The sequence below is a fragment of the Scyliorhinus canicula genome, chromosome 3 (assembly GCF_902713615.1).
Source record: "Scyliorhinus canicula chromosome 3, sScyCan1.1, whole genome shotgun sequence".
Classification (NCBI taxonomy): Eukaryota; Metazoa; Chordata; class Chondrichthyes; order Carcharhiniformes; family Scyliorhinidae; genus Scyliorhinus; species Scyliorhinus canicula.
Genome location: NC_052148.1, coordinates 169,294,399 through 169,309,766, shown reverse-complemented (window position 1 = coordinate 169,309,766; position 15,368 = coordinate 169,294,399). Strand labels below are relative to the sequence as shown.

Sequence of the window (15,368 nt, the reverse complement as noted above, 5' to 3'; positions counted from 1 at the left end):
TTTTAAAAACATAAGAATTAGGAGCAGGAATAGGCAATTTAGCCCCTCTAGCCTGCTCCACTGTTCAATACGATAATGACCAATCTCATCATGGACTCCACCATCCTGCCCGTTCTCCATAACCCATTATAAATTAAAAATCTGACTAACTCAAATTTACTCACCGCCCCAACATCCACCGCACTCTGGGGTAGCAAATTCCACAGATGCATGACCATTTGGGAGAAGCTGTTTCTCCTCATCTCAGTTTTAAATTTGCTACCCCTTATTCTGAGTCTATGACCTCTCCTTCTAGAATGCCCTACAAGAGCAAGCATCTGCTCAATGTCTACTTTATCCTTAACTTTTATCATCTTACATATATCTCATTCTTCTAAACGAGAGAGTGTAGGTCTAAACTACTCAAATCTCTCAAGGCAAACCCTTCATCTCTGGAATCAATCTGGTGAATCTCCTTTGAACTGCCTTCAATGGCACTACATCTTTTCTCAAATAAGGGGACCAAAACGGTGCACAATTCTCCAGGTGTGGTCTCACCAATGCCTTTCTACTCTTATTCCATTAGCTATAAATGCCAATATCCCATTCGCTTTCTTTATTACCTGCATGCTAATTTTCTGTGACTTGTGCACATGCGCACGCAGATCCCTGTGCACCCTGAAGTCTCTCCCCATTTAGATAATAAATTGCCTTCCATTTTTCTGACCCAAATGGAAGACCTCACGTGTCCATGTTAAATTCCATCTGTCACACTTTGGCCCACTCACCTAACCTATCTATATTCATTTGAAAGGTTCTTATTTCTGCATTGCAACTTACTGTCCCACCTAGTTTCGTATCATCTGCAACTTTGGCTTTAGAACTTTCTATCCCTGTGTCCAAATCGGTAATATAAATTATTCACATAGATGTTCAGGAGAACCTTAAAGATTGCACAACAGCAATGATGGGAAGTTCAGCATCGAAAGAAGCTTATCGGATATCCTGACAAATTTGTATTTAATGAGTAGTAGCAGAGACTTATTTACATATTTATTGTTCTACAATGTTAACTTTACAGTTAATGTCTCAATTCCAGTTCCTTAGATAATATTCCATCAACCGTTATCAGCAAACAAATATTAGCTTATAACTCATCTAGCTGATGTGCAAGAGACATTCCTGTTTATGAACAGGCTGCTGTATCACATTAAGGCACTCAATTTGAAAATAATGAAAATATGCTAAATGCTTTCGTGTGTTCAAGAAACATTATGCAATATACAAATGTAATTTTTGTGTTTCCTTACAATACCTCAAGAGCATTAATATTGGACCATAACTCAAATTGTGCAAGGTACTCCTGACAGTTTAACTCGTAATCAAGTCAACTTCTCATTTGCATTGCATCCCTCTACTAATGTAAATAGATGCTTTGTTGGTCATCTCACTACAGCCAGACTTGTCAAGGAAGTTTTTGAATCTTTCCCAATAAGTTCCCAAACCCAATTTTTGCTAAGTACGCTGTTCCATTCAACATGCTACTTTTGATCCCTTGTCCTTATTCTAATTTTACATTTGTAGGGGCCGTTTGCACAATTGATGCAAGTTGCACTGCACAGATTCTGTCAATGTATTGGGTGTTAAAATGGCAAACATTTAAAAAATGGTTGTTCGTTTCCAAAAATGTTTCACAATCGTTTGTGAAACAGAAAAACCAAGAAACTACTGCTCAAATATCGATTTATCAGTTAGCATTTTTTTAAAGAACGGTTGCTGTGGAACACATTTGGCCAAGGTTTTCTATGAAACTTAAGGATGTATTAGCGATAGTTTTGGATAGGGATTAGGGAAAGAAAAATGAAATGAAATGAAAATCGCTTATTTTCACGAGTAGGCTTCAATGAAGTTACTGCGAAAAGCCCCAGTCGCCACATTCCGGCCTGTTCGGGGAGGCTGTTACGGGAATCGAACTGTGCTGCTGGCCTGCCTTGGTCTGCCTTCAAAGCCAGCGATTTAGCCTAGTGTGCTAAACAAGAGAGGGGGAATAAAAGGAGGTCTGGCTGTTTGACTAGAACTGGGAAAGACAAAGAATCCAAGAAGTGTTGGGAGAAGAGATATGGAGATAGAAGTAATGGGTTCTGGTTTGCAGAAGCTCCAACAGTCCCAAATCTGTATGGAAAGCTTGCTGCTCTCTTAGAAGGGAAGGACATATGGGCCGTTTTAACTGCCTGCCCACCTGGTTTCGATCATGTGACGGGTTAAATTAGTACTTTAATTTCCGGCAATATCTAATTTTCAAGTTAGTTGTAATTATATTTAAAAGTTACGTGTAAATATTATTAGGGTTTTATAGCTTCCAACACACAAAGATCATCCCATATCTGTTACGAACCAAGAAAATAAAGTTTTCCTTTATTGCCTCTTCAAATTTTGATGCCAGTTTTAACTAGCATCAATCTATCTGGTATAAAACTAAACCAAAAGAGGCAGACCTAATTCTGGTTCAATAAGCAATCTGTCAAATTTTGGATATTGCTAAACCCGGATTTTCTTTTTTAATGTAAATACAATTATAACTTGAAAATTAGACTATGGCCTGAAATTAAAGTGCTAATTTTAACCTTACTCACCCGACAGAAAGCAAGTGGGCAAGCAGTTAAAATCGTCAATATGTCCCACCTTTCCAGGCAGTATTATCTTGCCTTTTCAGAGAACATTTTGGAAGATAAGATAAGGTACAGATTGGCCGAAAGAACAAAATGTTCAAGTCACAGAGCAATGACAAATATGACAGTATTCAGTAATATTCAAATCAACCCAAAACATTTAAAAACCAAGATACACAGACTCAATGGGACAGTTTCTATCAACCAAATCTTTGTTCCCTGCCCACTGCCCTGCTACGTTCTGTACTGCCTGACTCGTGGGGTTTCAAAAAAATAAAACTAATTGCAATGTTTGCATGCTGCTGTTCTCATAACTAACCTTGAACAAAGATCAAATTATGCCATGAAATGGAGTGGGAAATGAAGTTGAAATACTCTGAACATCAATTTTTTTCCAATTCTTTAATTGACATGTTGAGATTGGAGCCTGCACTCTCTCGATATTAGTTCAGGTCTCTGGGTTAATCGTCCGGTAACATAACTAACCTTGCCTGACGTCCAAATGCACAGACCTAAAATGTATTAAATTGAGTGCATAGAGTATATATTTTGCCACAATACAGTTGTACCAAAGTGAAATTGTATTTTGAATTCTTGTTATGCCATCATATACACAGCTTTCGCTGAGGGGGGAGGCTTGATGGGGTCACATGTATGAAGGTTGAGTGGAGAGTTCTCTGTTGCTCAAACTTGTGTCTTGATAAAATGGCTGCCAGGAAAAGCCAGCCGAATTAATATCCAACAGATTAGGAACAACGCAGCTCCTTCCAACCTGACAAGAGGCAAGTAACAGTGAAATACAATGAAATACAATCTCTATGAGCCTTAAATCTGTGCCCCCTGGTAATTAACACCTCGGTTCGGGCAAACAAGTCTTTCCTGTCTACCCTGTCTAGGCCCCTCAGTTTTGGATATCTCAATTTGGTCACCCTTTAGTCTCCTCTCTTCTGAGGGAAACAACCCTAGCCTATCCAACCTCTCCTCATAGCTGCAATTTTCAAGCCCTGGCAATATTCTTGTAAATCTCCTCTGAACTCCCACCAGAGCAATTATGTCCTTCTGTAATGTGGTGACCAGAACTGTGCACAAACATCCAGCTGTGGTCTAACCATTGTTTTATACAGTTCCAACATTACCTCCATACTTTTGTATTCAATACCTTGCCCAATAAAGAAAAATATTCCATATGCTTTTTCTGAGCGCCTTGCCACAACCAAGGATTTGTGGACATGCATTCCAAGGTGTCGCACTTCCTCAACCCTTCACAATATCTTTCCCTTTATTGAGTATTCCCTCGATTTGTTTATCCTCAAGTACATTGCCTCTCACCTTTCTGGACTCAATTCCATTTGCCACTTAACAAAATTGTTGATATCCTTCTGGAGTCGACAGCTACCCTCTTCACTATCAACTATACGGTCAATTTTTGCGTCCTCTGAAAATTCCCAATCCTGCCATCCACATTCAAGTCTAAATCATTAATATATACAACAAACAGCAAAGGCCCCAACATTAAGCCTGGTGGAACATCACTGGAAACCGTTTTCCATTAGTATAAATATCTATCGGCCATTACTCTTTGTTTCCTGTCACTGCGCCGATTTTGGATCCAACCTGCCACATTCCCCTGTATCCCATCAGACCTCACTTTTCTGAGCAGTCCACCATGCGGGACTTTGACAAAAACCATACTGAAATCCATATCCATATAGACAATATACACTGCACCACCCTCATCAATCCTCCTGGTTACTTTCTCAAAAAATTCTATTAAGTTGGTAAGACAGATCTTCCCCTTGCAAACTCATGCTGATTAATCCATGCCTTTCTAAGTGACAGCTTATCCTGTCTCTCAGAATTGTTTCCAATTATTTGCCCACCACTGAAGTCAGACTGACTGGCCTATAGTTTTCTAGCCTATCCCTTGCACCCTTTTCAAATAATAGTGCAATGTTCGCAGACCTTAAATCCCCTGGTACCTCACCTGTATTGAGTGAGGATTGAAAAATGGTCCTCAGAGCATCAATTATTTCCTCCCAGTCTTCCTTCAACAGCCCGAGATACAATCCATCCGGCCCTGGTGATTTATCCATCTTTGAGGATGCCAGCCCCTCTGGTACTCCTCTCTTGCTATGCTTATTGTATTTAATATTTCACACTCTTTAACTAGAACATCTGCATCATCCTTCTCCTTAGTGAAGACAAAGACGAGATACTCATTGAGCACACTTCCCACATCTTCTGAATCAACCCAGAAGTTACTATTCGCATCTCTATGGCCTGACCCTTTACTTATAAGTAGCTGATGAATATTCTCAGGAGCTGTAAAAGATTTGGGGGGGGAAATTTTGAGCCCGGTCTCTTTGCCCATGGGAAAGTTGGTGCAGGCTCAAAATCAGGAGTGAAGCGAAAAACGTGATTCTCTCCGGTGTGATTGGCTTTTGGAATGTTACCGCCTCCCCGGCCCCTGCCCTCCCCTTGCCTGTGGAGTATTGCGACTCATGCCGCGCATGCCCAGGAACCTCATTTCAATGCATTAGCATGTCATTAGCGAGACCCTCTCCAGACCTCCCCAACCCCATAGAATATTCGGCAGTCACCAGTGTGACATTTCAAACCCCTCGACACAACCTTCAAAATTTAAATTTGAAAGAAATCTCAATAATTACCTGCTGTGATTTTCTTTGTTGCAGAATCGATTGAGGAAGAGCCTTGCTCTTTTCCATTTTATTTTGAAATCTTACTGCTTTACAAATTTATCAATGATTCTTTTCTTAAATAAAAAGGATATTTTGGAGGAGAAGGTTCTTAAATCACATTTAGTGGACTTAATTTGCCATTAATTTGAAAGCAATTAGAAAACAATTCTTTAACTCCGCTTTTTCTTCCATTCCTTATAAGGGTCCTCAATATTTAATTGCTTTTACTAAAATAAGCCTCAATTTGTGGACATCAAGGTGATGATGTTAGTTCCAGGGAATGGAAGAGGTAGGAAGCGTATAAGGGGCACTGAGGATTGGGTGGGAGATATGTCGGCTTGGAGAGGGTATGGGGATAAGGGAATATGAGTTTGCATGAGTGAGACACGAGTGCGTTGGGGGTAATGAAGGTGTGAGGGTTAGAAGGCCTCGCAGCTTTTGAAACCACTGGGACAAAGGCGGCCCTAAATGTCTCATGGGGTCAGTGGGCATGACTCAATCCTGCCCCCCTCCCTTTCAACACGTCCCCATTCTGGTTAGTCTCCATATACTCCTCAATTGTCAACCTCACTTTCTCACACAAACCCTTGTCTGCCAATGACCTGAGTCAAACCACCAACACGGCCTCTGCACCCACCCCTCGCTGAGACCCACTGACATCCAATGCGGTCAGATATTACAATTCCCACATACTCTGCCTCCACCACCCCCAACAATACCGCCTGACTCACCACAAAGAAAACAATCCTCGAGTATGCCTTTTGCACACGTGAGCCGAAGGAGTACTTCCTCTTCTCCGGATTCCTAAACCTCCACGGGTCAACCATTCCCATTCGTTCCATAAACTCTCCCAGCTCCTTTGCCATCTTCGGCCTTTCCATTGACTTGGGGGATGACCTGTCCACCCTCTGCTCCATCAAAGTTGAAATCCTCACCCATTAAAAAAATTTTTTTTTTTTTTTTTTAAAAAAAAGAGTATCCAATACATTTTTTCCAATTAAGGGACAATTTAGCATGGCCACCCCAGCTTACCTGTACATCTTTCGGTTGTGGAGGCCAAATCCACGCAGACACGGGGAGAATGTGCAAACACCACACGGACAGTGACCCAGAGCCGGGATTGAACCTGGGACCTCGGCACCATGAGGCAGCAGTGCTAACAACTGTGCTGCCTGAAATCTCCACCCATAATAAATTGGTGCATATCCAGATTTGGGATCACACCCAGTAAACCCCACATCATCCCAATTTGGTGCATATACGTTGACTAGCACCAACTGGCGTCCCCTCCAGCACTCCACTCACTATTATATACCTCCCTCCCATGTCCTGTACCTCCTTAGCTCCAGCAAACCCCATTCTCTTCTGGGCCACTCCCTTTGAGTCAAACCCAGATAGAATACTTGTCCCACCCATCCCTTCCTCAGCCTAATCTGATTTTTACTGGGAGGTGCATCTCCTGTAGGAAGGTCACCTCGCCTTCAAATTCCTCAGGTGTGCAAAGGCCCGTGAACTCTTAGTTGGCTAATTTAGCCCGCAAACATTCTATGTAACAAATCATATCAGGGGTTTATGCCTCCATTGTCCTCTATCATCCACCGTCATTTTCATTTGGCTCAGCTTCTCCCAAAACCGCCCTATATGGGGCCCATCAAGGTGGCCCCCATCTTCGTCCATGACCATGCTTGATCTCCACCTTATCCACGTCGTGAGTTTCCCTCCCACCTTGTCCCTCCACTCCCTTCCTCCCCACCCTCCCTACGCCAGTTCTGTTCCGATATCCTGGCAAATGCAAACCTGGTTCCCTTCCCATTCGCAATCACGCTTCTGCCTGGCCCATTGCAAGGTTTTTTCCTTTTCCAGAAATCTGTGCATCCGCACAATCGCACGCAGCGGCTCCCCCGCTCTCGGCCTTTGCTTTAAGGACCCGTGTGCCCTATCCACTTCTGGGGCCCTATCCAGCACTCCTTGCTCCACCAGCCCAGCCAACATCGTCACATGTTGTGCGGCACACGTCCCCTCCACGCTTTCTGGCAGCTCCACGATTCAAATGTCCTGCCGTCTGGACGTATTTTTATGTTCCTCAACCTTCACCTCGAGTGGTCCCCCAGGGCTTCCACCTCCAGGGATACAATCCAGTCGCTTTGATCGGAGACTACCGCCTCCACCTCTCGCAGCTTTGCTCCTCGTGTCTCGATCAGTCCCCTTGCATTTCTCTTCTCCATTGCTGGAGTTCGTCCTTTATAAAAACCATTGATTGCTCCATTTGAGCTTTTCCCTCAGGCGCCTACCCCTCTCCTTCTGCTGACATTTTAATCGGACGTTGCCGCGCCTCGAGTTCCCTCCACTTTTTGTGATAGGTTTTTAAGTGAGGTTACCGACAGTCCCGGGTAGTACTCTATCTTCTTCAACTTTTCTTCCCTCGGAGATGTCCCATAACCGGGTTTAAAGCACCAAAACCGTTGCTTCTGAGTTGGAGCCGCCATGTGTGTAGTCACACCATGGCCGCCACTGGAAGTCACTCTTGCTGCCATAATTCTAGTGTTGCAAGTAATATTACCAAAGAACTGGAGCACACTTCCAGCAGAGGGCAGCAGAGAGATGTCACCGAGGTATATTCTGGGAGCAGTCGGCAAAGTCACCACGACGAAACAGCGGATCGCGGAAGAATGCAGTGTCAAGGAATGGTAAGCCACAAACATTACATTACCATAGTGTTTCATACCTTCCCTGGGAGAGAGATTTAGAGAGGCCGTTAGAAAATTTGTTGTAGCCTAGAATGTACTGGAAACCTGACGTCAGCTGCAAGGAAGAAATCAAACCATGACATCACAACCAGCAGGTAAGTGATTGGCAAGTAGTTTTTATTTTCTATTAGTCTCTCTTGGCATTGTAAGTTTTTTATTTAAATTTAGAGTACACAATTAATTTTTTCCAAATAAGGGGCAATTTAACATGGCCAATCCACCTGCACATCTTTGGGTTGTGGGGACAAAACTCACGCAAACACGGGGAGAAAGTGCAAAGTCCACACGAACAGTGACCCAGAGCCAGGATCGAACCTGGGACCTCAGCGCTGTGAGGCAGCAAATACTAACCGCTGCACCACTGTGCTGTCCCTGGTGTTGTAAGTTAACTTGAGGGTTAAGTTATGGCAGGGGATCCCAGACCCAGGTCATGCTTCTCCTGCACAATGTGAGAATTCAAGAACCCTTCTGGTGTCCCAGACTCCTTCACGTGCACCAATCAGAGAAGAGGAGGAAAGCAGTGCAGGTGTCTCCTGCAGTCATCTCTGTCCAACTCAGATATACCATTTTGGGTACTGTTGGGGAGATGGCTCACCAGGGTAAGGCAGCAGCAGCCAGGTTCATGGCATCGTGGCTAGCTCTGCTGCACAGGCGGCAGGGGAAAGTGTGACAGAGCTATAATGATTCAATTGTAAGGGGAATATATTGGTGTTTCTGCGGATCCCAGAATGGGTGTTGCCTCCTGGTACAAGGTCAAGGGTGTCCGAGTGGCTGCAGGATATTCTGGAGTTGGAGGTGAACAGCCAGCTGTCACAGTGCATATAGGCACCAAAGATACAGGTAGAAAATGGGAGGAGGTCCTACAAGCTGAAATTAGTGAGTTAGGAGTTAAACTAAAAAGCAGGACCTCAAAAGGTAGTAATCTCAGGATTGCTACCAGTGCCATGTGCGAGTCAGAGTAGGAATGACAGTATAGCCAAGACGACTACGTGGCTTGAGGGATGGTGCAAGCAAGAGGGATTCAAATTCCTGGGGCATTGGAACCAGTTCTGGGGGAGGTGGGACCAGTACAAATCGGATGGTCTGCACCTGGGCAGGACGGGAACCAATGTCCTAGGGGGAGTGTTTGCCAGTGCTATTGGGGAGGGTTTAAAACTGATATGGCAGGGGAATGGGAACCGATGCAGTAAGTCAGAGGGAAGTAAGGTGGGGACAGAAACAAAAGGGAAAAGTGGAAGGCAGAGAAACCAAAGACAAAAATCATAAAAGGACACATTACATCATAATTCCAAACAGGCAACAAATGTCAAAATAACAAGCCTGAAGGGTCTGTGTCTCAATGCGAGGTGCATTTGTAATAAGGTTGATAAATTAACTGCACTGACAAACATTAACCCATAAGACATAGTAGCAGAATCGGGCCATTGAGTCTGCTCCGCCATTCAATCATGGCTGATACAATGACCTGGCTCCAGGGTGACCTAGGACAGGAACTAAATATCGAGGGGTATTCAATATTCAGGAAAGATAGAAGGAAAGGAAAAGTAGGTGGGGTAATGTTGCTGGTTAAAGAGGGGATTAATGCAATATTAATGAAGGACATTAGCCTGAACAATGTGGAATCTGTATGGGTTGAGCTGCGGAACACCAAAGGGCAAAAAAACATTAGTGGGAATTGTGTACAGACCACCAAACAGTGAGGGGTCTGGGATGGCATCAAACAGGAAATTAGAGATGCGTGCACAAGGGTACAGCAGTTATTATGGGTGACTTCAATCTGCATATTGATTGTGCTAATCAAACTGGTAGCAATGTGATGGATGAGGATTTCCTGGAATGTATATGGGATGGTTTTCTCGACCAATATGTTGAGGAGTCAAGCAGGTCATCCTCGACTGCGTATTGTGCAATGAGAGAGGATTACTTAGCAATGCTAAGTAAAGCAGATCCTTTAGCGAAGACTGACAATAATATGGCAGAATTCTTCATTAAGAAGGAGAGTGACACAGTTAAGTCTGAGACTAGGGTCCCAAACTTAAAGACCGCTAACTTTGATGGTATGAGACGTGCATTGGCTCGGATAAACTGGCAAAGGATACTTAAGGGTTGACTTAAGGAACACATGAATGAACTTCAACAATTATTCATCACCTGTCTGGTGCAAGAGTGAGATGGGGAAGGTGGCTCAACCATGGCTAACAAAGGAAATCAGGGACAGTGTTGAAGCCAAAGAGGCATATAAATTAGCCAGAAAGAGCAGCAAGTTTGAGGACTGAGAGAAATTAAAAACTCAGCAGAGAAGGACAAAGGGTTTAATTCCAGAAGGGGAAAATAGAATATAAGAGTAAGCTTGCAGAAAATATAAAAACTGACTGCCAAAGCTTCTATCAATACGTGAAGAGAAAAAGACAGGTGAAACAAATGTAGGTCCCTTACAGTTAGAATCAGGTGAATTCATAATGGGCAACAAAAGAGGTGGCAGACCAGTCTAAAGGCTAATGTCCTTCAGGGATGGAAATCTGTCATCCTTACCTGTCTGGCCTACATGTGACTCCAGACCCGCAGCAATGGGTCCTCAAGGGCAATTAGGGGTGGGCAATAAATGCTGGCACAGCCTGCGACGCTCACGTCCCATGAACAAATATCAAAAAAAAAAGTTGAACAAATACTTTGGATTTGTCTTCACTAAGGAGGCCACAAATAACCTTCCGGACATAACTAGAGGGTCGATCATGAAAGAGGAACAGAAGGAAATCCTCGTTAGTCTGTAAACTGTATTGGGGAAATTGATGGGATTAAAGTTCCCAGGGCCTGATGCTCTGCATCCCAAAGTACTTAAGTGGCCCGAGGAGTAGTGGACACATACTGAGCATTTGGAAAGCGGGGACAGGATCAGTGCAAGTCAGCATGGATTCACTAAAGGGAAATCATGCTTGACAAATCTTCTGGAATTTTTTGAGGACGTGACCAGTCGAATGGACATGGGTGAGCCAGTGGATGTTTTGTATCTGGACTTTCAAAAGGCTTTTGGCAAGATCGCACCCAAGAGATTAGTGAGCAAAATTAAAGCTCCTGGTATCGTGGGTAATGTATTGGAGTGGATTGGTTGGCAGACAGGAAACAGAAAGTGGGAATAAATGGGTTCTTTTCAGATGGACAGGCAGTGATTAGTAGGGTACCGCAGGGTTCAAATGCTGGGACCCCAGCTGTTCACAATATTCATAAATGATTTGGACAGAAGAATTGCGTGCAATATCTCCAAATTTGCAGACAACACTAAGCTGGGTGGCAGTGTTCATGAGGAGGATGCAAAGAAGCGGTAGGGTGACTTGGACAGGCTGGCTGAGTGGGCAAATACTTGGCAAATCCAATATAATGTGGGTAAATGTGAGGTTATCCAATTGTTGACAAAGATAGGAAGGCAGATTATCATCTGAATGGTGGCAGTTTAGGAAGTGAGGAAGTGCAACGAGACCTGGGTGTCATTTGGAACAGTCACTGAAGGTTGGCAGCAGGTACAGCAGGCGGTGAGGAAAGCTAATGGCATGCAGGCCTTCATAGCGAGAGGATTGGAGTATAGGAGTAGGCATGTCATGCTGCAGTTATACAGGGCCTTGGTGAGGCCATACCTTGAGTGTTGTGTGCAGTTTTGGTCTCCTAATTTGAGGAAAGACATTGTTGCTATTGAGGGTGTCCAGCGAAGGTTCACCAGACTAATTCCCGGGATGGCAGGAGTGACATATGAACGAAGACTGGATCGACTGGGCTTGTACTCACTGGAGTTTAGAAGAATAAAAGGGGACCTCATAGAAACATTTAAAATCCTGATGGGACCGGACAAGCTAGATGCGGGAAGAATGTTCCCAATGTTGGGGGATGTCCAGAACTAGGGGTCACAGCCTAAGAATAAGGGGGTAGCCATTCAGGATTGAGATGAGGGAGAACTTCTTCCCAAAGTTGTGAACTTGTGGAACTCTCTACCACAGAAAGCTGTTGGGGCCAGTTCGTTGGATATATTCAAGGGGGAGCTGGACATGGCCCTTGCGGCTAAAAGGGATCAAGGAGTACGGAGAGAAAGCCTGAGTGGGATACTGAATTTGCATCAGCCATGATTGTATTAAATGGTGTTGCAGGCTCAAAGGGCCGAATGGCCTACTCGTGCACCTATTTTCTATGTTGCTATATTTCATTTAGATCGTGAACACCCACCTCAATAGCCATGTTGCGTTTCGTGCACACAAGTATGATGAAAATCAATCCGAAGAGAATCCCCAGTCCCATTATCATGAATGGAATTAGAGTTACCATTTCCGACCGCAAGAGCATGGAGTTCAGCTTAGCAGCCGATGTGTTATCGATCAAAACACTCTGCAACGAGAAAAAACATGAAACAAAATTTTTTTTTTTTAAACTTCCTTCGAGAAGATATAATGATGTAACCACAATCTACAACACAACTACATAATAATAATAATAATAATAATAGCTTATTGTCACAAGTAGGCTTCAATGAAGTTACTGTGAAAAGCCCCTTGTCGCCACATTCCGGCGCCTGTTCGGGGAAGCTGGTACGGGAATTGAACCTGTGCTGCTGGCCTTGGTCTGCATTACAAGCCAGCTGTTTTTCCCACTGTGCTAAACCACTTTAAGATTTAAAAACCCATATTGTTCATTGCAATAAATAATTCAATGCTATTCCACATTGATTCTTAATTACAAAAGACCACATGATTAGGTAAACATATTTTTGATGGCAGAACTAATTGTAAGCACCATAGATAATGTTCATTTTCTAGTTACAAGGCATTTTAATACAGTATCTTCATACCTTTAAAAAAAATAAATTTAGAGTACCCAATTATTTTTTCCAATTAAGGGCCAATTTAGCGTGGCCAATCCACCTACCCTGCACATCTTTGGGGTTGTGGGGGTAAAACCCACGCAGACACGGGAGAATATGCAAACTCTACACGGACAGTGACCCAGGGCTGGGATCGAACCCGGGTCACTTCGCCACCTGGCCTCTTCATTCCTAGTATGCATCGCAGAATAGCCTTGCATCCATAGCACTGTCTTGCTTTCTTAGCGAGAAAAAGGGGGAAGAGTGTCTAAAAAACATCAATTCCTACTGTAAGGCTGATTAAATATTTAAAACAGTCCAGGCTGCATTGAGCTTGGAATGAGAATTGAACCGTGCATATTGTAATATTAAAACTGGCAGACCACACCCTTCCCTCTCACCCCTACTAATAGCGGAAGAGTGAATGGAGCCCTGGGCCAGAGGTAATTGTGGTGATATGAAAGGGAATACTGAATGATGATGTATTGTCCAGGTAGAAGTACATCAAACCTTCACATACTGGCAATAATATCTTAAACTTGAACAATTAGATTTCATTTAATTCAATTCCATTTTTGAATATTCTTACCTCATTGAGATACATCACAGGAAAGACAAGAGTTTGAACATCCCCAGTCTGCCTGCAAAAATAAAGTAGAAAGTTTTAGTATTAAAATGACAGGCATTTCCCCTAAAAGAAAGTCCTCTCTCCCCAACTTCACCTCCTTTTCTGCCGAGGATAATCTGGAGCTTGGTGTTGGAATCACTGGGTGCTTCATAAATGTACGGCATGATCTTAAAACGCAAACGTTTAACTATGGCACAGCAGGAGTCGATGTACAGGGGGTGCCAAGTCCTGCCCTCACCTAGTGCAGTTTCAACAGGATAACTGGAAAACAATATCTTTCTTCCAATTCCCCTGTGTAAGTTAAAGCCAGCTGACGCATTCCTCCATCCTAGATGATAGCTAATGCAAGATTGGGGATTGACCTTCAGGTTTTCTTATAGGTCAGATCGGCACTCAACACATAGAATCAACTTGGCAAACTCAACAAGCTAAAGGTGTTTCAAATGTAGGATTGGAACAAGAACATTTGAAATTAAAAACTTTCCCAAGTACAGACAGCTGGAAGGCATGAACCCAACATTTGCAGTCTGTTGCCTGGAACATCTTATCCGCTTTGTGGTTTTGTTCAGGCCACTGCACCCAGAATGCCATCTGTGAGTCTGGGCATGGTTACAATCCCTGCAGAAACCCAAAATCTAGGGATACAAATTTTCCAGTGACTTACACAAAATGACAAAAGATGATTTAAAATTTTTACTGTAACAAACTAAAATCAACGCCTACCAAACATTACCTAGTGGACAACTACTACATTAAATTAAGAAAACATATTCTTTAGTAACTTAAAACCATAATCCCTACACTGGATTTATAGATTACAACACTCTGCAAAAATGTAGACTTTCCACTAAAGTCCAAAGCTCCTCCTCGCTCTAACATGATCTCTTTTCTCTTCTTCGCTAGGGTGAATCCTCCAGTATCCCTTCACACAACCCTTTGCGCATAACAAATGAATGTCTATTGCAAGGTATCCTTTGGTGTTTCCATGATCTTTACTTTTAAAAAAAATATAATTTTACAGTACCCAATTCATTATTTTTACCAATTAAGGGACAATTTAGTATGGCCAATCCACCTACACTGCACATCTTTGGGTTGTGGGAGTGACACACAGACATGATCCATGGACAGTGGTCAGAATCAAACCAGGGTCCTCGGCACCATAAGGCAGCAGTGCCAATTACTGCACCACCGTGCCACCCGTTCAACAATTTCCAACATATCACAATCCTGGTTTCCTCAAATCCTCTGCTTGGTGCGTTACCCAAAAGCAGTTATTTTCTTCTGCTTGACATTTGTTGCGAGTCTTCTACACCAGAACTCTTGGTCTAACTGCCGTAAACTCTGTGAACCTGCAAGCAGCAAGGTGTTAAAAAAACTTGCACTTTACTTGCAATGTGTTTCGACCTGGGACTCTGTCCTAATGACAACCACGTCACCTGGACTTGTCTCTGGGCCAACATTGTACAAGGTCACATGTCCCTCTCCACTAATACATTTTATCTTGAATTACAGCATACACTTTCATATTAGACCATGTTTGATGGTGGGTGATTGCATATAATCAACAACAAAACTATATGTTAGTGCAATGATTGGAAAACTAAGCTAGTGAGTGGGCCATACGAGTGGCCTCCTTCATCTCAGTGGGCCTCAAGAGTGAAATCGGACTTGTTCATTAACCTGACCCGGTGAATAAGATTGAACACATTTAATACGTGCTCAATATTGCGCAAGGAGTAATAGAAAATACATAATCGTTTATACATTAATAGAAATGCCATCAACTTCAAGCGGTAAAAAATA

General features: G+C 43.1%; 1 protein-coding gene across 1 annotated transcript in view; it reads right to left on the bottom strand.

Annotated features, from left to right (window-relative positions):
• The window catches only part of LOC119963108 (lysosome membrane protein 2-like), a 117,083-nt gene that overhangs the window by 2,599 nt on the left and 99,116 nt on the right, over positions 1–15,368 (bottom strand). Inside the window, exons 10-11 of the mRNA XM_038791709.1 lie at positions 13,524–13,575; positions 12,304–12,462 (exon numbers count right to left, since the gene is read on the bottom strand). Of these exons, the coding sequence (XP_038647637.1) occupies positions 12,304–12,462; positions 13,524–13,575 (211 nt within the window). The remainder of the gene's footprint in view (positions 1–12,303; positions 12,463–13,523; positions 13,576–15,368) is intronic.